Below are 27,780 nucleotides of genomic sequence, written 5' to 3'. Positions count from 1 at the left end.
AGCTCCGCCACCCAGGTTCACACCATTCTCCTGCCTCAGCCTCCCGAGTAGAGTAGCTGGGACTACAGGCGCCCGCCAGCAAGCCCGGCTAATTTTTTTGTATTTTTAGTAGAGACAAGGTTTCACTGTGTTAGCCAGGATGGTCTCGATCTCCTGACCTCGTGATCTGCTCGCCTCGGCCTCCCAAAGTCCTGGGATTACAGGCATGAGCCATCACGCCCAGCCTATTGCCTTCATCTTTTTTAAGACTTCCAGGTAGCAAAGAAGCAAAGTCAAAGAGGGTAGGGGCAGAAAGGAAAATGTGACAGAGGCATATCAAGATAGGGAGGAAGAGAATAGCTAAAATTGGGGTTGTTGGAGTAGTAAGATCCTATCTACTGGTGAGCCATTGGTAATATCAAAGGCACATTTGCAGAATGTTTCCTTTTCAGTAATTGTACAAAGACTCCCTTGCCATTACAAAGCACTTTTCTTCTTGGCAGATTGAAGAATGCTTTACTAACTAAATGCATCCCAGTAATATTCAGAGCGCAGGTCCAACATAATCATAAGTTGCCTTGTTATTACGGAGGTAGCAGCCCCATTTAATAACATATTAAATGCATTATTCATTTATGTAACTCAGACCCAGGGACAGCTGCTGGGATGAAAATAGAACCATTCTGTAATGCGAACAGCAGGTGTGTGCTTACTTGAGTAAATGAACTCTGTATTACGGCACAATTTTCTTCTAAATTTCAGGGACAGGTCTGGTAGGGCTAATGTGATGCCATTTTCATACAGGAAATAAAATGGTTTCAGAATGGTTTTTAATGAGCATTTAAAAAAATTACCAACAGCCTTTTCTGTGGCATAGTCCCGGGGGGATGGATTCGTGCTTTGGATTTAAGCAGAACTCCTGTTATTGCAGGATTCAGGAAAGCCTAAGGTAATGATTGATCAGAACGGTGACAAACAAAAGAATATTCTCTAGCTGATGATGCTAGTGGTGATGGTGAACCCGTGTTTCTATAGCTGCCCACCAAGAGAGAATCACAGGTGTGCTTGGACGTTGAGTGATTAAAAATCATAACCTGACTTCAGTTTGCACAGTGCCTCGCCTCTGAAACCTGTAGACAGTCTGTGATGCATGGTGAAACTCACTGAGATGCCACAATTCACCTGGGTGACATCACTGGTCGTTTTTTTGCTACTATTGCTGGTACCAGGATGCTATCATACACCAGTGTCTGCATTTTGTGTTTTATTTCCTTCTCTCTCTCACCTGCCCTTATTTTCTCTTTTACATATACTTAAAAGCAACTACAAAGGATTTTTTAAAAAATAAATATCAGATGAGGCCAGGCGTGGTGGCTCATGTCTTTAGTCAGCACTTTGGGAGGCTGAGGTGGGCAGATCACTTGAAGCCAGGAGTTTGAGACCAGCCTGGCCAATATGGTGAAATGCCATCTCTACTAAAAATACAAAAATTAGCCATTCGTGGCGGCACATGCCTGTAATCCCAGCTACTTGGATGGCTGAGGCAAGAGAATCGCTTGAACCCAGGAGGTGGAAGCTGCAGTGAGCCACAATAAAGCTGCAGTGAGCCAAGTAAAGCCTGGGCAACAGAGCGAGACGTCTCAAAAAAAAAAAAAAAAAATCAGATGGAATGATGTTCAAATTGCTTAGGCATAACAATGACCAACAAGCATGGGCAGTTATCTTATGTCTGGAGCGGAGTTTTGGTGACCCCCTCATAGGCTAGGTGTTAACCCATAAGTTTCCTAATTGTGAGAAGCAAGGACTCTAAGGACAGGGATCAGCATAGCTGGATTGGTGAGTGAGATGCTTGGAGGGTTTGGGGATGTGGTAATAACCAATTATTATGCAGATATTTCCACATTTAAACTGGTACAGTTACTGGTACGGACCTCCTGATTACCAGCTTTGAATATCTGGAACACAAGGAGGCCCTCAAGGAGCTTAAATTTCATACAGTCACACCAGGAAGAAAATCATACAAGGTATAAAGAATTCCTATCAAGTAAATCATAAGGATTCTATTAAGGGTTTAGAGGAGGGATAATCTTACTCCATTTAGAGTAGCAGTGCAGTAGTAAAGACGGGATGTGTGCTAGAGACAAATTGTGTAGGTCCTGGCTATTTGATCTTGAGAAAACTAGTTGACACCTATGAATCTCAATTCTTCCATCTGTTTATTGGGAATAATTACATCTTCCTTATTATGGATACTTCTGAAGATAAATGAGTTAATTTATGTAAAGAACTTAGCACAATAACTAGGACATAGTAAGCACTCTCTAAATATGAAATTCCTGCCATTTTACTCTTATATTCAGGGAAATTGTCTTAGAGAAGACAAGAAGTAAGCTGTACCTTAAAGGGTGGGCAAATTTTAGGCAGCTGCTAGGGCATGCAGGAGGACACTGAAGCAGAAAGAGAGAGAGAAAAACAGAAGTACTCTCAAGAAGATTAAAAAGAGAATGGACATGGGCTTATGAGGGAGAAAGAGTCCAGGAAAGCAGAATAAAATTAGCTAGTGGAGGGCTTCATGCCCAGGCTTACAGAATTTACAGCTATCCTAAGGTCATATGAAGTCCATGAAGGTTTTGAACAGAGAAGAAAAATAGTAATAATATTAAATAGAAATAATTGGTAATATTTTATGAGCACTTGCAGAGTATTAGGATACTTTTAAGTACTCTGTGTACATTAACCCATTTAATTCTTACATTTAACGTATGAGATAAGCATTAATAATTGACATTGTAGTGATCTATAGTGTTCAAAGTACTTTTCCAGGCAGTATCATCTCCTTTGACTTTCTCACAGAGGAAAGGACATTCACTAGACTTAAACGCATTGGAAAACTATGCCAGTTTTGTAAATAAAGGTTTTCTGGAATCCAGCTGCATACATTCTTTTACGTGTTGTCTGTGTTCACCTTCATACAGTAAGTGCAGAGTTAAGTAGTTGGGACAAAGTCTACATAACCTGCAAAACTGAAACATTCACCATCTGGCTCTTTATATAAAAAGTTTGCTGACCTCTGGTCTAGAAGAGTGGAAAGTAAGCTTTGATTGCATCTTATTTGGGCTCTACCACTAACTCTAGGCAAGTAAACTTGGGAAATCAAATATATACATACATAACGTGGTTGCTACAGACCCAACAGTATAAAACGATAATGGCTGGATAACACTGAACCTCAAAAATCTTAAAGGTTTGTCATGCTAAAATTGTAAATTTTAATTTTCTATGAATCTGATACATTATATAGGTTAATTTTGTAGTATAACTTTTCCCTGTTAAAGCTAAAACAAGAAATAAGCAAAAGAGCATCAATCTGCAAAAACTGAAGTCTCTTTAATGTGAGGTTTGATCATTTAACCAGTATAACCTCTCATGAAAGACTGAGTAGAAATATCCAATTTAGCCAGTGTTTTCTGTGCTACACCATTACTGTAGCAGTCTCTATGAGATCTATGAATGTTGAGTCATATGTCTATCATAAACTATTTTTTCTCTGAATTGTAAATTCCTTTGCAATATTTATTACTCATTCTAGTCCTTAATTATATAGCCTTTGAATTATCTCCTAGATTAGCCATCTATGTCTCTCAACTAGCTTATAAACTTAGTGAGAGTAGGGGCTATATCTTCTATTTCTGTGCATTTCCCACAACTTCAAAATGAAGTGATTCATTAATTTAATAGATGAATAAAACTCAGTTACAATGCTAGTAATAGATACAATGTGTGACCATGATTATCTCTCTGTTGGGTGCTTTATATGAATTAACCCTACTCCTCATAGTAGCATGAAAGATGGTTAGGTGCTTACTGATGGTCCTCAGGGCTAGGCACTATGTCTAATTTTAAAAAGTGGGAATGATTCACATTATAATGAGCTGGTTTACGACTTGAGCTTTTTTCCATTTAGGTACAGGAAGGTGGTTTCCAATAATTGCACTGATGGCGTAAGGGAACAGTACACTGCCAAACCGCAGAAGTGCCCAGGGAAAGCCCCGCGGGGGCTGCGGATAGTCACGGCTGATGGAAAGCTGACCGCGGAACAAGGACACAACGTCACTCTCATGGTGCAATTAGAAGAGGTAGGACTGATTCCTATCTCCCCCCTACTTTCTAGGGCCAGTGATTTTTCTTAATAAACCATGGTTTTGTTTCCATATCTTTTTCAACTTTCTCCATTTTAGATGCTACTTAAAATTTTTTATTTTACTTTTAGTTCCTTGTTTTTCTTTTATTATCACTTCACCTTCCCTGATCTATTTCTTTAATTACTTACATTTCACTGCAAGTTATTCTTCACTCATACTTAATCTCTTACTTTTGGAGGATCTGTTGGATTTAATCTTGCCTTATTGGCACTTTTAGCAAAATCCATTTTCTCAGAATACATAAATAACATTCCTGAACTAATTTAATATGTACGTATACTAAACTAACCTAAGAGATGCTAACACTTTCATCCCCTCTCAGCCTGCAGGGTTTTCTTTTCCAAGGGCAACACGATGGTCATGCATATAGCACTGAGGCCAACGTAAACATAATTGAGTGTAATTTCTTCGGCAGTTAAGAGTTTGTATTGTGTAGCACCTCAGGGATATCATTAAAAGCATACATTATTATTTGCCAGATTATGGTTGTCTGAAATGTCTGAAATTTATATGGTGGATAAGATGAAATTTATCTTATATATTTTAGAACATACACAGGAATTCTGTCATCTTGTAAATGGGGAAGATGGTCTCCAAAGGATAAGTACTTACATTAAATCATCTCGATTATTAAACTAAACAGTCCTATCTTCAGTCACGTTTTCTGGGTACCTAATTATGGTTATCATTGTGTAAAGCTCTGTAAATATGAAGGAATTTTAAAGGCTAACAATGACACCCAGGATTAAAATACATAACATTGACTTCCAACTTCCTCTGCTGATAGTCCAGGGACCCTCAGTTTTTACCATGTATAAGAAAATCACCTGGAGAGCATTTGGAAACACAGTTTTCTTGGCCACATCCTTAAAGATTCTGATTCAGTAGGTTGGAGTAGAGCCCAAGAATATACATTTCTAACAAGTTCACAGGTTGTGCATTGTGCATTGTGCTTCAAGAAAAACAAAACAAAACAGTGGCAAGGCTGTGGTATAGAGAAGTCGGAGGCTCTGGAGTGTGACAAGAAGGTGGAAAGATGAAGCAATTATGATTGCTTTGTCAGGTTTGATGAAAATTTTTAGTATTTTGATTCTCATAGGAAAAATAACTGTGAAATAACGAGTTTGAAATCTAGCTCAAATGATGTGCATCTCTCTGGTCCAAGGGCCATTTACAGACTGTGTAACCCCATACTCCTTTCCTGATTATCTCCTTAATGTGTGCCTCTCAATTATATCCAATCTTCTAAATACTAAGATGCCCAAAAATTCTTCAGTTGGAACTAGAAAAACACAGGCCAATTTAGGCAAATTGGAGTTGCTCATATTTCACATAAATAAACTCTGGAGATTTCTGCTTGAGACTATGACAGATTAGCCTGCAGTAAACCAAATATATGCGTATATATTTAGAGCAAGAGGGACAGAGAGAGAGAGGAGAAGAAGAAGAAAAATGAAGAGGAGGAAAAGGAGGACTAGGAGTTAAGAGAACTATCAAGAGGATTGAGAAGCTAAAATTCCTTTCTTAAGAGATGGGAAATTGACTGCAGTGAGTCCAACATTTTATGCTATATTTTCCTTTCGAGAACTTTAGCAATTCATATGCCACACTATAGAGGAGGTTCAGATTTCAGATTTCCAGTAAAAGGCCGAGTAGAAAGTGTTGGCTAAACAGGTGTTAATAAACTCACAAGGCTTGAGAGATAAAAATTGGACTTTGAGGATATTCCAAAGCTGGCACTGATGAGGTCATGTCCCAGGGAGAAGGAAAGCACAGGGAAGCAGCACACATACAGGGCCTTTTTCCTCCCTGAGGTATTTCATAATTCCCAGGTAACACAGGAAACATAGAAAGCACTCAATAATAGGCTGAGAAGTTAATGTTTTTAGAAGTATCACCCTTCGGGGAGATAAAAATTTGAATTCAAGACCTATCAAGGAAGAGGGCCCTGGTGAACTATCTGAGACTTTGTTCTTGGAACTTCTGGAAATCTCTATCCTAGGAGTAAAGGCAAACCCAAATTAGAACAAGCCCTCTGTACCCAGAAATCCAATCTGAAATCACTTCAGTCTCTGAATCGATTAGAGTGATTCTCTTCAACTCTAAAATGATTGTTAGAAACCAAAGTAAACCTTCTTTAGTGGAAAATAACATAAACCAGAGCTTTACCTAATATTTTTCATATAAAATGTTGGGCATTTAGAAAAATCCAAGTATATCAAGATACAGGACCAAGAGGGGGGAAAAACAGAAAAGAACAACAGTTGGATGATATATAGTGTTTATTTAAGATATCCTGTAAAATAACAATGATTAATATGTTCATGAATGTGAGAAAAGCTGGAAAATTGAACCCCAGAGTGGTAATCAATAAGAAATACCACATAGAAATTGTAAAAATAAAGATATAATAACTGATATTAAGAACTTAGGTTTACAGCAAATTGAACCCATATGAATAGAAGTTAAATGGAAGAAAGGACAGCAGGAAATATGCCATCTAGAGCATAAAAGAAAGAAATAGAATATAGAGAAAAAACAGTAAGAGACAAATGGAAAATGATAAAAAGGTCTAACACAGATGCAATTGTAGCCCCAGAAGGAGAGGAGAGAGATAAGGAATCTGAATCATTTTTGAAAAGATAAGGGCTGAGAATTTTCCAAGCCTGATGAAAGATATCAACATATTAACCTATAGATTTAACAGAATCAGCAAACTCAAGAAGAATATGTGCAAAGAAAAATCACTGAGCTATTACATTCAAACTGCTGAAATCTAAAATCAAAGAGAGGTGTTTAAAAAGTCCAGAAGAAAATGGAATGACACCTTTGAAGAGCTGCAGAAAACACAAATAGTTTTTTAGATAAACAATAATAGAGATATTGAAACAAGAAACGTTCCCTTGTCCCCCTAACAGGCGTGTAATGGGGGTGTTGCTCGCTTCTTCAGTGCCCCACTGCTCAAACCTCTAGGGGAGCATACAGGGGCAGGCTTCAGGGCTCTGACCCCATGGCAGTGTCTAGGGGTGAATGTTTACAGCTCCTGAAGCCCCAATAGGCGTTTGCTACCATGTGCTCTTTCTGTTTTGCGGTCTGTAGACAGCTTGTCTTAACCAGCTCAATTAGACCTTCTACCTTGTCGCAAGGACAGACGGCTTTCTGTATCCCGGGTTCTTACCTTGGTGCACTGGAAGAATCGGATCACACCTGGGCTTGGAGAGTGAGTGCAAGGTTTTATTGAGCGGAGGTAGCTCTCAGCAGATGGAGGAAACCAGAAGGGGATGGAGTGGGAAGGTTTTCCACTGGAGTCGGGCCACTCAGTGCCCCAGCTAAACTCCGTATAGTTCTCCTGGTCAGTGGCCTGCTGGCATGCTGGTGCCTGTCGGTGCATTCCTCTCCATGTCCATCTGCCTGTGTGTCTGCTTGCTAGGGTGTCGGGGGTTTTTATAGGCACAGGATGGGGGCAGGGCAGGCTAGGGTGGTCTTGGGAAACACAACATTTGGGTGCAAAGGCAGGAGGGCCTGTTCTCACCTAGGTCCCAGGGCAGGGGCCCAGGGGTGGAGCCCTAGCCAGGGACCAACGCCCTTCCCCCACTTCCATATCATTTAAAGGGACCATTCCCTTCCCTTTCCAGCACTTCCTTCCATAGCAATATCTGTCATGTAAACCGATGTCTATAAAAAGAAATGCTAAAAATAATTCTTCACACATAAAGAAAATGACCCAGACAGAGGCACACACACAAAATAATAGAAGGAATGAAGAGCAAGAAAGGGGGTAAATTGAAATTAATAATAACTGTGCAGACCAAGAATGATAATCAGCTGTGGGATTTAAAATATATGTAGCATTAAAATACATTAGAATAATAACACAGTATGTGGAGCGAATTAAATGGAGTTAAAGTAGTTTAAGGTTCATGATATATCTATAAAGAGATAAAAATACTAATTTATATTAGACTCCGACATATCCAAAATGTGTGCTTCAATATCTAGAGTAACAACTGAAGAAGTAGTAAGAGAATCTTATCATCAAGCTACTGACAGGGGAATTACAGTAACTTTAAAAGGGTTTCATTAATCCAAAGTAAGACAAGTAAAAGAGAAAAAAAGAATATAATACAGTTGAGACAAATAGAAAACAAATACTAAAATGGTAGATACAGGAATGGTGTGGTGGATCCCAACATTTTGGGAGGCCAAGGTGGGAGGATCATTTGAGTCCAGGAGTTTGAGACCAGCTTGGACAACTACCAAAAACATAAAAATAATTAAAAAAATAGCCAGACGTGGTGTCATGTGTCTGTGGTCCCAGCTACTTGGGAGGCTAAGGTGAGAGAATCACTTGAGCACAGGAGTTCAAAGCTACAGTCAACCATAATTGCGCCACAGCACTCCAGCCTGGCTGACAGAGCGAGACCCTGTCTCAAACACATTAAAATTAAAATTAAAAAACGGTAGATATATACTCAAATATTATCAATAATTATATTTTGAAAATTAGTGATTTTTGTCACTTCAGTGCTTTTTGTGAGGCTTAAGAAGTCTTTATCTAAACCAACATTGTGAAAAAAGTCATACCACAAGATTTCTCTTTAGGTTTCACATCAATGTGTATGATTTATCTTGAATAAAACTCTTTCAGGTTTCTATATTTCATCCACATGCATATGCAATTGTCCCAATACCACTGAAAAACTGTTCATTTCACACTGAATTGCTATGAGCCTTTGTCATAAATCAATTGACTATTTGTGGTTCCATTTCTAGGCACTCTATTCTGTTCCCTTGGTGTGAATTTAAAACCTATCTTAATTACTAATTTCAAACACATTATATTTTCACTAGAGTTAGGGTGAGTCTTGATACCTGGACATATAAATCCTCTACACAAGTAGAAAATTGTGTGTGTGTGTGTGTGTGTGTGTGTAAAATTTATAATAGCATCAAAATACAACAAACATTTATACTCAAATCTAAAAACTTATTTTCAATAGCACTACCCAGAAAACAACACAAATTTGGAAATAAATTTTGAAAAAAACCTGAATGAATGGAGGGATGCATCCTGATCATGGATTGGAAGACTCAGTATTATAAAAAGACATCAATTTTCTTCATATTGACTTGAATTAAAAGCAATCTGAATAAAAATCTCCAGCATGTTTTGTGTATTAAAATTGACAAGATCACAAAATTTACACAAAATTTCAAGACCTGAAGAATAGCAAAGATACTTTTGAAGGTGACTCACAAATTTGGATGACTGACATTACCATATATATATATATATATACACACACATACAAACACACACATATATATACATATATATGTATGTATATCATACACAAGCTGAACAAGGAGAGTCAAGAAACATATATACATGCATATATTATATATATATAGACACACACCCACCCACTTTATGACAAATGAGACACTGCAGTACAGTGGAGAAATTATAATCTTTTCAATACATGGGTGCTACAATTTTGAATATCCATATGGGAATACATGAATCTTTATCTCACATAATATACAAACATAATTATAACTGGATTGTCAATCAAAATTTGAAAGCTAATACTAACACTTATGTATTTATTTTTTTTTTTTGAGTCTCACTCTGTCGCCCAGGCTGGAGTGCAGTGGCAAGATCTCAGCTCAACCGCAACCTCTGCCTCCTGGGGTCAAGCGATTCTCCTGCCTCAGTCTCCCGAGTAGCTGGAACTACAGGGGCATGCCACCACACCCAGCTAATTTTTGTATTTTTAGTAGAGACGGGGTTTCACCATGTTGGTCAGGCTCATCTCGAACTCCTAAACTCAAGTGATCCTCCCACCTTGGCCTCCCAAAGTGCTGGGATAACAAGCGTGAGCCACCGTGCCCAACAATACTAACATTTCTAAAAGAAAGCACAGAAGAGTATCTTCATGACCTTGTGTTATGCAAAGACTTTTTTAAAACAGCAAAGAAAACCCATTTAGTATAAAGGAATTATACTAACAAATTTCTTTATAATTATACTAATTTTATTTTTATTTTTATTTTTTTGAGATGGAGTCCACCTTTGTCACCCAGACTGAAGTGCAAGTGGCATGATCTTGGCCGCCTCCCAGGTTTAAGCGATTCTCCTGCCTCACCCTCCTGAGTAGCTGGGATTACAGGTACCAGCTACCACACCCAGCTAATTTTTGTATTTTTAGTAGAGACAAGGTTTCACCATGTTGGTCAGGCTGGTCTTGAACTTGTGACCTCAAGTGATCTGCCCACCTAAGCCTCTCAAAGTGCTGGGATTTACAAGCGTGAGCTACCACGCCCAGCCTAATTATACTAATTTTAAATAGGACTACATTAAAATTAAGAATTTCTGTTATTTAAGGCATTATTTCAAAAATAAAAAATTAAGTCCTAGAGGGGAGAAAGGTATCTATAATAATACCTTTTCAATAAGCTATTATTATTAAATTAAGCCCTAGAGGGAAAAAAGTATTTGTAATAATACCTTATTGAAAAGGTATTATTACAGTAATAAAATAAAATTATTTTGTTATGTTTTTTATTATTTTTATTATGCAAAATAAACACAATTTTAATGAGGGAATCATAATGAGAAGAGTATAAATAAATTCTACAAACTAATAAGGGAAATACTGGTAACTCAACAGAAAATGCACAAATGACTCAGAATAACCACATAGCCAATAAGCATATGAAAAAATTCAGAACATCCCTATGTAATGCAACTTAATTTATAATAATATATCACTGTGCACCATCAGAAGGTTTATATTTTAAAAGACTAATAATAGGCTGGGTGCAGTGGCTTACACCTGTAATCCCAGCACTTTGGGAGGCCAAGGTGGGCAGATCACTTGAAGTCAGGAGTTCAAGACCAGCCTGGCCAACATGGCGAAACCCCATCTCTACTAAAAATACAAACAAACAAAAAACAGCAACAAACAAAATGAGCTGGGCATGGTGGCACGTGCCCGTAGTCCCAGCTACTTGGGAAGCTGAGGCAGGAGAATCGCCTGAACCTAGGAGGTGAAGGTTGCAGTGAGCTGAGATTGCACTACTACACTCCAGCCTGGTTGACAAAGTGAGACTCCCTCTCAAAAAAAAAATAATAATAATAAGACACCCTCTCAAAAAAAAATGCTAATAATATCAGGCGTTATTGAGTATGTGGAGCATCTGGTCATTCATATAATGCTATTTGGAGTGTAGATACATACTGCCATTTGGGACTTGTTTGACATTAACTGCTCTAGCTGAACGTGTATACCACCTATGTCCCGGCGTTTCCACTTTTAAGTATATACTCATCAGAAATGCATACACATATGCACCAGAATGTATGTAAGATAATATGCATTGCAAAAGTATTCGTAAGAGCCCTCACTGGAAACAATCTAAACATTCATGAATAGTAGAATACATAAACTACAGTATATTTACAGAATGGAATGTCATATTTACAGAATGGAATGTCATACAGCAATGAAAAAGAACAAACTAAAACTATATGCAAAAAACTTGGATAAATGTCATATCCATTATTGAGCTAAAGAAGTCAGACTAAAAAGAATATATGTTGCATTATTCCATTTAATTAAAATGCAAAAATAGTCAAAGCTGTTAATAATTCATGGTGGCCAGGTGTGGTGGCTCACACTTGTAATCCTGGCACTTTGGGAGGCCAAGGCGGGCAGAACACAAGGTCAGGAGTTTGAGACCAGCCTAGCCATCACAGTGAAACCCCGTCTCTACTAAAAATACAAAAATTAGCTGGGCGTGGTGGTGGGCACCTGTAATCCCAGCTACTTGGGAGGCTGAGGCAGGAGAATTGCTTGAACCTGGGAGGCGGAGGTTGCAGTGAGCTGAGATCACACTACTGCACCCCAGCCTGGGTGACAAGAGCTAGACTCCGTCTCAATAATAATAATAATAATTATCATTATTCATGGTAATAGAAGGGAAAAATTATTGTTAACTTTGGAGGCGGAGTGATTGGAGAACTTTGAGTGTACTGGCAGTTTTCAGTTGGTTCATCTGGGTAGCAGCTAATGGATGCATTCACTTTGTAAAAATCAAGTTGTATATTTAGTGATTTGTACATTTTTAATGTATATTTTACTCAACAAAAAGCTTACTTAAAAATCATTTCAGAAATCCATATAAAATATAGTACTTTATATCTAGGTATTTGGGCAAAAAAAGGAAAAATAAGAAAAACCTTTCTGGTATGCTTAGGGCCGACCTTCCACCCTGTGTTTACCTGCAAGGTGAATGTGAAAGTTCTCTTCCCAGAGACATGAGACTCCTGATCCTGATACCCAGAGAACTGTCATCTTTTAAAGCAGCAGATGTTTATACTATAGCAGAGTTCAGAAAGTTTTTCCATTTCTAAGAACACAATATAGCAAGATCTGAAACAAGAACTTTCACTTCTGATTAGCTCCAACCTTTGTGCAAATGATAGAGAACACACTTCAGGGACAGAGGCCTGGTTCTCATCTGTTCAACTCTGCTTTCCATGTAATAAAGATCATCATCAGGCATCTCACACTGGGTTGAGTGATGTGGGAACAGATTGGGGAATCTGGTTCGAAGATATGTGAATTCATGCCTTCTGGGCACAAGAAGGAAAAAAGATAACAAGTCAGTTCATTCCACTTGAGTGGGCAAAGCTTCAACAGCAGGGATGAAATCTGCTGCCTCCAGCTGTCAGATCTGGTTTCTTGACGCTCTGTTCTCCTGGTGCAGAGCACCAAGCCAAGAGCATCTTCTTTATATCAGGAGGCCCTGAGGACCTCACATGTGATTGTGAGATGCTGTGCTAATGATTCAGACTCCTCCTTGCAGAAAAAGACCCTCAATTTCTCTATGACCCTCTGGATTATATACGTAGGCACGGGAGGTGCACGTGATTGGCAATGCAGAATGAAGAGACACAGAGTGTCTCTGAAAAGCTGAGGAGAATTGACACTCGACACAATGATAATAATGTGATTATCCAACGTTTATTGAGCACCACTGTTCCAGTTTGTGAGTGCTTTTCATGAATTATCTCATGTAGATCTTACAGCAACTCTATGCAAATAGGCGTTATTGTCATTTTGTTGTCATTTTATATGAGGCACAGAAAGGCAAGTAACTTACCTGAGATCACACAAATGCTAACTATTAGAGCCTAGGGTCTAATCCAGGATCTATGGTATCTTGTCTTTCTGTTGCTTCTCTCTATGGTGAAGGAACCATTTTCTAAGAACTTCATGTAGCTCCTAAGCCTCTGTAGAAACCCACAGCTGGGATTATAAGTAGTCACAAAGATCAAGGAGTAGAAAGAAAAGGCCAAATCATCAATGACCAAAGCCAGTTTGGCCTGTGGCTCTTATATTCTTAGACACTAATCAATAAATCTACCAAAATTTTCCTCCTGGCTTCTCTGAGAATACTAATGGCTTGGGATCCATTTGTGGAAAAACATTTCAGCAAAGAGAGATGCGAAATCCTCTCTGGGTTCCCCCTCTTTGGAAAATGATGCCTTTGTTGAATGCCTAGTGTGCCTGACACTGTTTATCTATTCTAAAGAATATTGCAAAAACATAGGATATGAATGCAGCACCCAAGGAATTTAGAATACGTGTATTTCTTCAGAGGCTTGGGTATAAATTAGGCCATAATATTTTTTAATTAAATCCAAAACAAAGACAAAAAAATCCCTGGCATGTGCCCCTACTAGCAATACATGGTGTCTTTATTCTCCTCAAAATCCATATGAGTGCATTTCTTATTTGAATTGATCCTTCTGAATTTACTTTGAAAATAGTGCCTGAGTCTTGCCGCATTTCTGATATCAATTCTTTATAAAAAGCAGGGATCTTCTGATGTCAAAAGATCATGCTTCTGATGCCTGTAAAGAGCAAGTCCTCTAGGTACCAAAGAAACCTAGAGGTCCCTGCTAGGTTCTTATATGACATCACAGTGTGATTAATGCAGAGAGGGCAAAAGATTCACCTCCCCAAGTTGTTAATAATATTTTTTTCATGTGAGTACCAGAGCTTGTGCCTCTATCCATGTTAACTCATGGTTCAACTTTCTCCTACAGTCTTGTCTTCCTTCGGTGGAGCTAGGTTGGGTTACGGACTGATCTAAGCCTCTTTTCTTTGTCCCAGTTACTTGCATACAAACCCCTCCATGTAATTTCCATCTCCTCTGCATTTCATCTAAACCATTAGAGACCTGAGGAATCAACTGTCTCAGCAAATAGTTAGATGTTTGTATTTATTTATTTGTTCTTTGACAAATATTTTACCAAGAGCCAATTTTATATCATGTACTTTTCATTCATTAATGGACTTACTTTAGTTTGTGGGAATATATGTTTTGGTTTGACTAGGATCTCTGTTATATTGAGTTTTAAGTAAAAATCTAATGACATGAAGTAGAAAGTGCCTAACACCTTATATCCATTGGAAATAAAAAAGATTAATAATAAATTATCTAAATATAATAAATTATAATGCAATAATTTATTACATTATTTTGTAATAATATTTTTGGCATCCGCCAGTAAACTATACATATCTTTAAGGTAAGAATCATGTCACTGCTGATTGCAGTTCCCACATCTCTGTACAATGTGCCTAACATATTGATAGAAACTCAATAAATGTATGTGGATTTGGATAGCCTTCCCCAAGAAGCATAGAGATAAAACTGAAACTTAAAAGACTCTTAACATTTGAAAAACAGTCAAAACATGGTAAAGTCTTCATCTGAAATCTAAATCTCTTCCTTAATCCTTTCCTAGACATGCATTAGAATGCATGTCCTAATTCTAGCATAAGAATATCAATGAAAACATGGCTAAAACCATAGCAAAGAGGAGCACTTCTTATTGACAGAAAATAATAAAAGGCTAGGTACACTGATACTAGTTTGCAATTTTACATACAGTAGTATGTATTCAAGCCAGAAAATTACAGATTTAATATGTGCAAGAAATGGGATTCTTTCCTGCAAATAGCATATGAGGTCACCCTCAAAACCTAGATGACAGAAATACCTCCATAACACAATTCCTCCAAAATCCCACAACTTAGCTCACCTGATATGTTACTCAGAGAGCCACATAGCTATTCTGAGGTTGATGAAAAATTCCAATGTCATCAATACCACCTGCCTCATTTCCTGCTGCTTTTACGGTTCTCTCCAAGTGTACTCTCATGACAGAACCTTCATTAGCAGCAGAAGGCAAAGGAGCAGTCGTACTTCCATCCCAGACTCACTGTGGCAGATGCAAGAAGAAACACATGCGCGCACACACAAGCACACACAATGCATTTATGCATCATTATGGCCTTAAAAATAAAGAACAATTAATCCAAGAACCAACTGGAAGAGGAGTAGAGAAGTCCATAAAGTTGAGTCTAAGATGCCGAACATTTTCAAACTATGCCTGACTTTTAGAAAGCTGATTGAAGGTGTTTTGCACTGAGACCCAAGCATGCAGTGAGAGGTGGCATCTCTGTGCTTGGAGACTCACTCAAGAGGGATGTCCTCTGGACCACTAATGAGAACCTAATGAGCCTATAGACTTTCAACACAATAACTCAGCTTCCCAGAGAAATCCAATGCAAGAACCTGAAGGCACAGGATAAATGGCAAAGGCCCTAATCAGTCTGAAGAACTCAACAAAACTGATTTGGGAGGCATTCGTTTGAGAGAACTGGTAGGCAGAAGTAGTATCTGCATGTTAAGGAAGATAATTAAATCTGTTTTAAACAGCTGTAAGAATAAAGAGATGCAATTCTCTGCATAATTTAAGACTTTTAAATTAAATCTGAGGCAAGGGATGAAAATTAAAACTTTGATCTGTATCTCATTGTCTTAATACTTCAATTTACATACAAAGACTGAAACTTAATAAGGAAAATTCATGATTATCATTTTGTGAGATTTAACTCCAAAACATGAGGACTGTGTCCTCATTAGACAGGTTTCAGTGATCCATAATTTCACATACATTGAAAGACTTATGGGAGCACTAAAGTACCCACAGTGTAATAACACTTCATAAGTATTGCAGGATGCTGTCAGCCATCAGATGATAGAGAAGATGGCTGTTGATAAAAATTTCTTCGAGATACTCACTTGTCTGAATTCATGACAGAATTTGACCTGCTTTTTCATCTGGAGAAAAGGCTATTTGGAGCCTTTAGTGGTGGCACAAAGGGTTAATAAACAGTGTTACGTTGAGGCAGGCATCAGTTTCTTTCTTTTTCTTTCTCGTTGTTTTTTTTTTTTTTTTTTTTTTTTTTTTTGAGACACACCCTGTTGCCAGGCTGGAGTGCATTGGCATGATCTTGGCTCACTGCAACCTCCACCTCCTGGGTTCAAGCGATTCTCCTCTCTCAGCCTCCCGAGTAGCTGGGGTAACAGGCACGTGCCACCACACCCAGCTAATTTTTGTATTTTTAGTAGAGACAGAGTTTCACCATGTTGGCCAGGATGGTCTCGATCTCCTGACCTCGTGAGGCAGGTGTCAGTTTCTAAGCCAGCTTAGTTCTGATGTAGATGCCTCAACCGTTTTCTCCTTCCATACAAAGGAGTGGAAGCTGATTTCAATGAGCCTTAGAGATTTGAGGCTTTCTCCTATGTTATTCCTTACTCTATTCAGCATTATTCTCTTTGACTCTAGTAAGGTAATTGAGCCACTTCATTTCTTCTTGCTTTTTGTTGTTGAAGGAAATGAGGCAGGCAATATAGGTTGTCTTTAGCCAGAAGCCTAATGTCTGAAGTTCAAGTTGGATTGGTTAGCAACTCTTTCTAAGTCTCCACTTCTCACTCCCCTCAAAACTAATCCACATACATTGGAATATTGCTGTTCTTTAGGATCTCAAAGAAAAGATGTTTGCTAAGAACTTTAGTCTGACTTATATACCTGGCTCATTACTGACAGTTCCAGTTCAGCAAACATCCCAGAGGCTAGATTCATGAAATAGTCTTCAGTTTGGATTTTCAATCTCCTAGTCTGCCTACTTGAGGCCCTAACAATACTAATGTCCCACTTCATCCACATGGTTGGTCACTACCCCTGAATCAGGGTTTCACCACACCATGCAATCCTCGCCTGAGTGAGTAACTTCCTCAGGCTTCTGGCTTTGCACTTTGCCATTTATTATTCCATGACCCTCGGCTCAACCGCTCAGTCCTCAAGCTGGTCTACCATTAATGTGCAGTGGTAAGTCTCTACCTATGACAGCAGCACTTGAATCAGTTCTGCATCTTTACCTGAGATCTGAGCTTATCTCAGCAGCTCAAATTGACGTTAGAATATATATATATATATATATATATATATATATATATATATATATATGTGGATGCACAATAATGCCAATAACAAGAATAATAGAATTGTAAAAATCACAGATTATCTGACTTGGAAGTGACAATTAGGATCATCAGGTCTTACCATCTTTAATTTACAGGTAGAGAAATTGAGGTCCAAATAAACAATGTTTTTTGAAGGACACAAAACTAGGTCTTCTAATTCCCAGGTTGCCACCTGACTTTTGTAGGGCACCTCTTTCACATACAGCACCTCTTTAAAATAAATTTCACAACAACCTAATAATTTAGAAGGGGGATGAAGTGACTTCCAGGGCAAGAAATCATATCTCCATTTCATAGAAGAGGTCTTATGACTTGGTGAAGACCACCAAGTGATACTAGGTATAAAAGTTTAAGCTATTTAAACATATTGACTGCATAATGCTAAAAATAGTATAGTGATTCCAGTGTTATAGGGGTGGTATCTGTGTCCATGTGCATTCTCATTGATTAAAATGATATTCACCAACAAGGTAATCTGTGGGTGATATAATTATGGGTGATTTTAATTTTCTTTGTCATTATTTTATGTATTTCTGTATTTTCCCAATGAATGTACCATGCCTTTTTTTTCTTTATTCTAATAAAGCTAACATATTTCTGTTTCATATTTTACTACTAGGAAATCTGGTTCTATAGAGATTTATTCCCAAAGAAAACTTCCTACCATTTTTAAAGTATATATAGTTTTGTTCTAATTACATAGCTGAATGTCTTTACTTTATGAGTGAATTCCAAAAGTCACTCAAAAACATTTTAAGATTTATGTCATTCGGCAGCCCCCTAGTTTTCTAGCCAGAGCCTGCTGATGTAATTCCTACAGCCACCATGCAGTGGTAACAGTATAGCACTGTCCTTTATTATCTAAAAAGTGCTTCCAAAGTGCAATGGGTCAAGGTTCTGAACCTCTCTGTACCATAATATCTAGAGGGAGTACAGAGGCCCCAGCTCATAGTCATTATCTGCTTACACAAGCTAAGTATTCCTCCTGTCTTATGTATTCTGTTGCATTTTAAACCAGACACCAAGTACAGAAGACATAAAAGGGAAATTTGGGATTCAGTCAAATACATGGTACTATCATCCATTTCTAAAGGAAGGACCAAACCACTTTGTGATGTTCCTATTGGAATGCCTTGATCTTGGCATTAGATCCAGAAGTATTTGGGTATTTAGTTAGGCAAGTCCAAAGGATCTGAGTCCTCTTAGAAGGGCCTGAAAAAACAGCCATCTTCATTTCATCTGAGAGAAAGTGAAATGTCATAAATCTAGGCAAATGATTTGATGTGTTCAAAGTGTGCTGTCTCTGAAATTCATGGTCTTGACAGATCTGAGTTCTCTAGAAAAATTGTAAAACCTTCTGCACTATCCTCTTCACTGGCGACTCTTCATCCCCCAGGTCAGAGCATCTAAGTTCACTGTAGGTTTTGCTTGCACAGAAGCTCAGGAGGTCTGCACATTTGGAGAAAGACATGTGCTTTAGAAAACCATCTTTGAATAGGCAAGGGGAGAAGACTGACAATACTCCGTAATTATGCATGGATTTGGACATTTTAGAGTCATCTTCCAGAGCTCAGTTTTGAAAATGAAGAAACACCTATACGGCATGATTCAAACCAGACATCCTGGGAACACTCTGTCCTAGCTGCTTTGGTGAGGAAATTTTGGCTTTCAGCAGTGCCAGCACCTCTTGGAAGAGAAGCCAGAGAGGACAAAGAACTTGCTTGGGAACAGAAGATAGGGCATGTGCAGCTGCCTTTTATCCTAGACTGGTTTTTAACTGTTCTAGAAAAGCTCAGTTTACTATTATAAAATGTCACACAAGAAGGTCCAACACAATTTCAACAGTTGTTTCCTGATTAGTAATCTCAGACTTTGTCAAACACTCACACTACCAGGAATCCTCACAAACACATTTTGTAGCTTCTGGGGTATTTTACAGAGCCTGGCATATTACACTGGGATCATCTTACATCACTTTGGCATTCCTCTAAAGGGTTGTAGTTAGCGAAGCTTACAAAGTTCTTTGGTTTCACACATCAATTAATTCATTCTTTAGCACCCATCTGGGAATGAGCACCACAGAGTAGTTTGAGTGTTTTCTGTGAACGAGTTGTAAGAGTGCTGGACTCGGAGTTAAGAACAGCCTGATTCAAACTAGTCTTGTGACTCTAGGCAAATTTGAACAGGTCTGAGTTCTTTTAGGGTTGAAGATTGATATGGTTTGGCTCTGTGTCCCCACCCAAATCTCATCTTGAAATGTAATCCCTATAATCCCCAGTGTCGAGGGAAGGACCTGGTGGGAGGTGATTGGATCATAGGGGTGGTTTCCCCCATGCTGTTTTCATAATAGTGAGTGAGTTCTCAGAGATCTGATGGTCTTATAAGTATTTGACAGTTCCTCCTACAAGACGTGCCTGCTTTACCTTCCACTATGATTGTAAGTTTCCTGAGGCCTTCCCTAGCCATATGGAGCTGTGAGTCAACTAAACCTCTTTTCTTTATAAATTACCCAGTCTCAGGCAGTTCTTTATAGCAGTGTGAAAACAGACTGATACAAAGATTAAATAAGATAATATATAGAAAGTAGTTGCTATTATTTCTGACACAGTAAACTTTCAAAAAATGTTCTCTGTCTTCTCCCTTAGTGACCACCCAGGGGATCTTGTAGAGCAATTGTTTTCCTTTTCTATTTTTTTTTTCTTTAGTGAGAGAGTGGTTCACTCTGTTATCCAGGCTGGAGTGCAGTGGTGCAATCATGGCTCACTACAGCCTTGACTTCCTGGGCTCAAGTGGTCCTCTCACTTCAGCCTCGCGAAGTGCTGAGACTATAGTCATGAGCCACTGCACCCAACTAGATCAATCTTACTTGCACTCTCACTTTGTATACAAAGTCGCATGCCATGCATTTACTACACTGGCTGATGAAATCTCTTCTCTGAACGCCAGGGTACGTTGAACTGTTATCTCCTTTTCCACTCCTTGTCGAGACCTTGCTAACCTGAGTCTACCTCCCTAGAGTAGGGTATGCAGGATAATGGTGAGCTACTTTTATTTCATAATCCCTACTCTGCCTAAATATCCTTAGTCATACAAAGAAATGGCTGAAATATCTGATTTCCTTTCTGTCACTCAGTGCCGCTTAATGATGTGTGAAAAATCTTACTTTGTGGTCAAAATAACACAAAAATAACAACAAATTCAGTTGGTTGTATTCCATCATCAGTCAAAACAAAGTCTTTGTTACGTTGATTATTTCCAATGTACTTAACCCATATTTAAATATTTATAGTAATAGTAGAGGTATAGTGTTGTATTTTGTAATGTTTCTTGTGTTATTCAGTACTCTACCCCCTTTTAAATTTGGAGAAATATTTATTTCCCCTCATTCACTCCTCCTTTCTTTGAATCCAGCTGATCCCTTCCTGCCCCTCACTTCACTCCACTCCCAGGGTAATCAATATTAACAGTCTGGGTTACCTTTTGCTTCACCTTTCTCTGTACTCGCACAAACACATACAGATTTATGGTATATTTACTGTGTTATTTGTTGCTTATTTTTTTATTAAAAATGGGTTATACTAGTGATTTTTCTGCAATGTGGTTTCTGCTTTCTTCCAAGAAAAATGTTGATGAAGCTTGAGTGAGGGCCACTGTCATGCTTGCATGGACCAGGTTCTGATATACGAGCCTGGTGTCTATCTGCAACGGGTCTCTGATGCCTTAAGGGACATCTTGGAGTCTCACTTCTGGACTGAGGCTGTCCGTGAGGAGTTTCCATAGCATTTATTGTCCCAGTGTTCTCTGAATCTGTGTTACAGGAACTGATAGGTTCACACACCTTTCATTGCTCAGGTTAATATTGGCTTCCTGGTGGCCATTTGATATATTTGTTTTTCTATTCTAGACGTCAGCAATGCCCTTGGAGAATAGAATCATCACGTGGATTTCATGTGGGTTTTGTGCCTTTCTCAGGCACTTCTTTTGAACTAGTCTTCTCAATTCTGTGTCTGTATTAGGACATGTGACTAAAGAGCATTATATCTAAATAATTTTATAATAGTCTAGATTTTGCCAGCCTGGATTTAGTTTCAGAAATGATTTCTTTTGATTTATTAGATTGAAGTATTTTTCAATTAATTATACACAAGACTTTCCTGACTACTGATTATGAATACCAATTGTTTCTCATATTCTCTATCTTCTTTACGGCTTAAACGTGATGCTGTCTTACTAGTGGGTAGACAGAAGCAGAGTATTGAGTAAATGCCAACCTATCATTGTTAGAGAGGAAAAGAGAGTCAAAGCCAGGAATACAGTCAAGCAAGAAAAGAAAATAATGCTTTATCTTTGTTACCACCTTCCTCTTGGTCTGAAAGAAATATTGCAAGTAATTTCAATTAAAGAAACTCAAAGAGAACTGAACTGAATAGGTCAAGTCAAAGCACAGATCATCTTAAACCCTTTTGCAGGTGTCTAACTAGCTGCGTGACTTTATGCATCTTACTTAACCCCTCTGTGCTCCAGTTTTTCTGTTATATCAAACATAAATAACATCTGTCCTTTCTATCTCCTAGGTGTCCTAACATCCACATGAGATAATATGTAAGAAAGCATTTTGACAAACACACAATAGAAATGTGCAACTTTCAAATTATATGGAACTAAAAAGGATCATTCGCAGGTGTTGCATTAAGGCACTGAAGATACAGCCATTAACAAGACACTTCCCAGCCCCGCCAGAGTTGACACAGTCTACCCTAGTACCACCCAGCAACTCAGTTTCCTAGCGAAGTTTGCTAATCTTGGCTGCGTGTATCATGACACTTTTGTTTGTGATTATGCTCCAGTCCACAATGAATTTAGTCTTTCCATTCCCAGCCTTATTAATACACCCTTAGTACTTACAATCCTAAAGCTTCCTGGTAAAGCTTTTTCATCATATTAAAATCAGATAAGAATAGCATCTGCTTGTGCTATAGTGTTCATCTTCAGATGTATCCGACCACAAGAAGACCTAATATTCAACAATCAGAATGAGAGGGCCTCAGCCTTTGCTGCAGCCTAGCATCGGCTGCAGACCTCAGACTGCAGCAGGACTGGGCATCCTCTCAGAGGCCTCAGAACAGTGCTGGGTCTTGGGTAGTAGTTGGACATTCAGATTAAGAAATAAAACTCCTAAAAAAGATGTTGATATCAAAGGCCCAGAATCACTGATTTCAAAACCAATAAACTATGAGAGTTAATTTTGACAGAAAGGTGCATATAATTTTCTGCTGGAGATTTTTTGTTTGTTTGTTTGTTTGTTTAATCTACTATCATCTATCCTAGAATACCTCCAAATTGGCTTTCCAACACACTTCCAGTTCATCTCCATATCATAGCCAGAGTGATCATTTTGAATTAAAAATATCGTCATGCCATCTTCCCTTAAACCCCTACTTAGAACACTTGAATCATTAAGTTAATCTTACAGAATAGGAGAGTAGAATGGTAGCTACAAGAGGCTGGACAGGGAGAGATTGGTTAATGTGTCCAAAACCACAGTTAGACAGGAGGAATAAATTCTAATATTCTATAGCACAGTACAGTGTTAACTTTCGTTAACAATAATTTATTATATATTTCAAAATAGCTAGAGGAAAGGAATTTGAATGTCTCCAACACAAAGAAATAAAAAAGATTCAAGGTTATAGATATCACAGTTACCCTGATTTTGTCACTACATATTATATATATGTATTGAAATATCACATATACCCCCATAAATATGTGTGATTATTATCAATTAAAATTTTAAAAACATTTAAAAAGTAAAACACTTTAATGGCTTCTCATTGCTCTTAGGAGAAAGATAAAAATCAGGAATTTGACCCACAAGTCCCAAAAGGTATTTTTCTCTGCTTTAACCTCATTTGGTAACATGTTCTTGTTCTCTCTCTCTTTTTCCTCCTTCTTTTTTAATTTCTTCAACTGTACTATCTCCCTCTACCACAGGGCCTTTGCACATCTCTTCCCTCTGTTCCCCTGGCCTGCACTCTCTCACTTGTGCCTCACTCATTCATCTCCTCCATTTGGTTAATTTACCTTCTTCTTTCAGGTCTTCTCAGCTCAGATATCACTTCCTTTTGGAAGCCTTCTTTGAAGTTCCCAATCAGATCAGCTCTCCAGTCCTGCATATTACAAAAGCTTACAACTCCATGTACCTTTCCTTCATGTCACCCTGCAACAATTTTTTTTGCATGATTAGTTAATTAAAGTGCATGTGTTTCACTAGTGGTCTGTAAGCTCATGAAAGCCCAGGCCACATTTATTTTGTTTGTTTGGCTATTGCTTGCTTAATAACATTTTCCCATTTGGTGACTGACATGAGATAGACAGTCAATAAATGTCTGATGGTTGGGTGAATGAGTGAATGACCAGAGCGCCGGTAGGGTGAGTATGTCTACTCAATAGTTATTAGGACTTGGGCTGCCTTCCCTTTGCTCGGTTTCTTATTCTCTGAAAGTGGCTGGCATCCTTGCTTCCAGTGGTCATTTGAGCCCAGGAACACCAGAATCTGATGACAGATGAGCCCCAGTGTGAAGCTGTTACAGTGGCCATAGTCTTACCACTTACCTGAGAGCTCCTGAAGGAAAAGGCATGGAATCCAGTTTGTTCACCTTTAGTGGAAAGCGACAGCAGGAATATAATCAGCTGCCTTCTGCTGTCATACATGGCCCCTTGACATTCTTATCTCCTAGTGCAGAGTCCAAGCCAAGAGGCCTATCCCAATATCAGGAGGTCCTGGGGACTTCACATTTGATTGGAGTATTCCATGTCTTTGTCTTCAGGGGCTGTCAGGTGCATGTTAAACCTAATACCTGATTCTATCATGTAAAGTATGATCTGTTATATAATTATATATAAAATACCTGACCTAACACCCTAATAACCTGACTCTGAAATGGAAACCTTACTAGTGCCCTAGTCCAGACATTGAGTAGCTCCATCCTTTCACCCATTATATACACAGAGAGCATTCCATGAATGGACAATGAAGAATCCTATCATGAAACAAAACCCAGCAAGACAGACAGTAGACATCAAGAGAGATAGAAATTGGAGGGTTTTTATGTAACTGGTCTTGATCCAGGACAACAAAATGGAAGTGATGAAGACCAGACAGAAAGGGCAAGGCAAGGTAGACTCAAGCAATGGCAGCCAAAGTTGTATTCTTCCCAGCTGTGTGAGTGTCTGCTGTCTCTCAATGGAGGCTGAAGTAGAGTTGACTGAAGGTGTGAATCTCCCCTCTGTCCTTTAGCAAATGATGGCCCCTGCCTGATGCTCACTCTGTCGCCACAAAGTACTTTAAACTTGTCTGTCTCCCTCTTCCGTCATGTCCTCCCCCCTCTCTAGTGGAAACTGCATTCCTTGTTTTATTCCATGGATAACCCCAGATACCCTTGCTATTTCCCTCAGATACTTGCTTCAAAAGTGGGCTCTTTCCCCTTGCCCACACCTAGGGCTGGCTTCCCAGCAACTCTGTTGAAAACTAGGGGTGGAAACTAACTGGAAACAGAATGAGAAGTTGATCAGTCCACTTTGGTTGTTTAAATGAAGGACACGTCAGCAAGAATAGTTGACATTTATATTTATTGGTGAAGGGAATTCAAGTAAGTGCACAATGTTTGGGCTTTGGATATTTATTTTGTAGTTTTGAATGGAATTTCTCTGTTTACCCTAGGGGAGAATTTGTGCCTATGTACTTATTGAGTCTGCTGCTGTGAGCCCCACACACAATGCTTGGCTGGGCATAGAGCAGAGGAGTAGGTCACACAGATTCATAGGATTTGAACTGCTTTTCTTTTTCCCTGTGAATTAATCTTTTAAATGTCAACATTTTAAACTTGGCCTTTTCAAAAAATATGATACCATATGAACCTTACTTAATCGAAAATACATTTCTAGTTCAAAGGTTTTTGTTTTTTTCTTTCCTGAAAGTGGGAAAGGCTAACAACAACAACAACAAAATTTGTTAAAGGATGGACTGTGTGTGAAGGAAGCTGGTTTTTGTCAATGGGGTCTAAGCAACTTTTTTTCCTTAAGAATCTAAACTGTTGTTCCAAAGGCCATTTCTTTTTTTTTTTTTTACAGGTCTGGGATTTTATAATGCAGAATGTATCTTCTTCTGCCTACCCATGGGAAATTTGGAATCCTACAATTTCAATTAAGCTTTAAAGGGACAATTGTAGGTCTTTTATAGCTACATTGATTTATAGTCATTTTTATGTAGCGTTTTACAGATGACTAATTAATCTGTAATTAATTTACTGCATAGTTTTTACAACTCTTTAAGACAGGAAGGTATTATTATACCCAGTTCATAGATTTGTCACTGAGACTGCAGGAGACTGAATGACTTGCATGAAGTCTTCCAGCTTGTTAATGGCACATGAGAATTCATGCCAGGGGAGCCTTGATTACCTACAGTGCTATATTCTCTCTATAATGAATGACCTGGAAGTGCAGAAAGGTGAGTTAGAATACCAGGACCGCCACTTACTAGCTGTGTTAACCTTGAACAAGTGATGACATCTTTTTTGACTTCATCTTCTTCCTCTGTAAAGTGGGAGAAGATTGCCTACTCCTCTCTCCAGACTAGACTAAGAATCTGTGAAGAATAACATGAGATCATTTTGATAGTTTGAAATGCTAAAGCATAAAAGAATTAACCATTATTATCTCAGATAATAATAGGGCTGCGTACCGTGTCCTATCAGATATCAGGCAAAGTGTCTTCTGTCCTTCCTATGATACAATTAGGGAACAAGAAATAACGAGGGGTATTCAGGTTGAGGGGTGGTCTTGAAGACACAGGAAGTGGAGTGGTCCATTACCATGTCAGTCAGGTAGGCTAAATTTTTTGGCTTTTTTGTTTGTTTGTTTCTTTGTTTCTGAGACGGAGTCTCGCTCCATCATCAGGCTGGAGTGCAGTGGCACGATCTTGGCACACTGCAACCTCTGCCTGCCAGATTCAAGCAATTCTCCCGCCTCAGCCCCCCCGAGTAGCTGGGACTATAGGCGTGCGCCACCACGCCCAGCTAATTTTTGTATTTTTAGTAGAGACGGGGTTTCACCATGTTGGCCAGGATGGTCTTGATCTCTTGACCTTGTGATCTGCCTGCCTCAGCCTCCCAAAGTGCTGGGATTACAGGCATGAGCCACTGTGCCTGACCCAGGTAAGCTAAATTTTTAAAGTTGTGTGTGTACACCTTTTATCCTTGTGGATGCTAAGACTATTACCAAAGCCTTTGGAGGAATTGAATATCACATTGCAGCTGATAATCAAGCACTATTAATTTTCAAACCCCTGAAACTTACAGTAGTTGGTGTCCTTCAGATTTGGAGTGTATCCATCATAGCAAACTCTTGCCTGCCGGGGAATGTCACAGGGATTCTGTCAAAGGCAGGCAGATGCTCCTAGCTGTAGGAGTGAGCCAGGGCTGCCGTCATGCCTGAGCCAGGGACTAGGACAAGCCGTAGTCCCCAGTCCCCTAGGCAGGAGCAGCCGAATACTAACTCATTTCCTCTGATGTTGGGTTGTTTTTCAGGGTGATGTTCAGCGGACACTCATCCAAGTGGACTTTGGCGATGGTATTGCGGTGTCTTACGTCAATCTCAGCTCCATGGAAGATGGGATCAAACACGTCTATCAGAACGTGGGCATTTTCCGTGTGACCGTGCAGGTGGACAACAGTCTGGGTTCTGACAGCGCCGTCCTGTACTTACATGTAACTTGTATGTTATTACTGTTGTTGGTTTATGACCTATCTTAAATATTGTGTCCTTTTCAAATTGAATTCACAATTTTATATCTAGAAGAAGTACACTAGTTATCTTTTAGCAGAAGGGGAATGGGGAAGAAATGATTAAGAGACCAAAATAAGGAAAGAGTGAGAAGAAAATCAAAGAGTAGAATTTGAATAATCCTGGACTCTCTGGATTGCTTCAAATTCTCATTGCATTTCCTCTGCTTACCCCGGGTGCCTTGAAGATATGACACTTGAATCTGGAGGCTGAGCCTAAGTAACTTGCAGAGCTATTTGGGTGAAACAAAGAAATTTGGTTTTGCTGGGGTCAGAAATTGTTGAAAACAATCCACATGTACCACTCAATCTAATGCACTGAGAATTAGCCCAAGTAAAGA

General features: G+C 38.8%; 1 protein-coding gene across 5 annotated transcripts in view; it reads left to right on the top strand.

Annotated features, from left to right (window-relative positions):
* The window catches only part of SORCS1 (sortilin related VPS10 domain containing receptor 1), a 589,577-nt gene that overhangs the window by 506,777 nt on the left and 55,020 nt on the right, over positions 1-27,780 (top strand). For all 5 annotated transcript variants that reach the window (XM_055093367.2, XM_034931441.3, XM_003825559.5 and 2 more), the window contains exons 18-19: positions 3,944-4,115; positions 27,185-27,371. In XM_055093367.2, the coding sequence (XP_054949342.1) occupies positions 3,944-4,115; positions 27,185-27,371 (359 nt within the window). The remainder of the gene's footprint in view (positions 1-3,943; positions 4,116-27,184; positions 27,372-27,780) is intronic.

This window comes from Pan paniscus, chromosome 8, assembly GCF_029289425.2.
Source record: "Pan paniscus chromosome 8, NHGRI_mPanPan1-v2.0_pri, whole genome shotgun sequence".
Taxonomy (NCBI): domain Eukaryota; kingdom Metazoa; phylum Chordata; class Mammalia; order Primates; family Hominidae; genus Pan; species Pan paniscus.
Note: the sequence above shows the minus strand (reverse complement) of the source record. Positions and strands in the feature narration are given on the sequence as shown.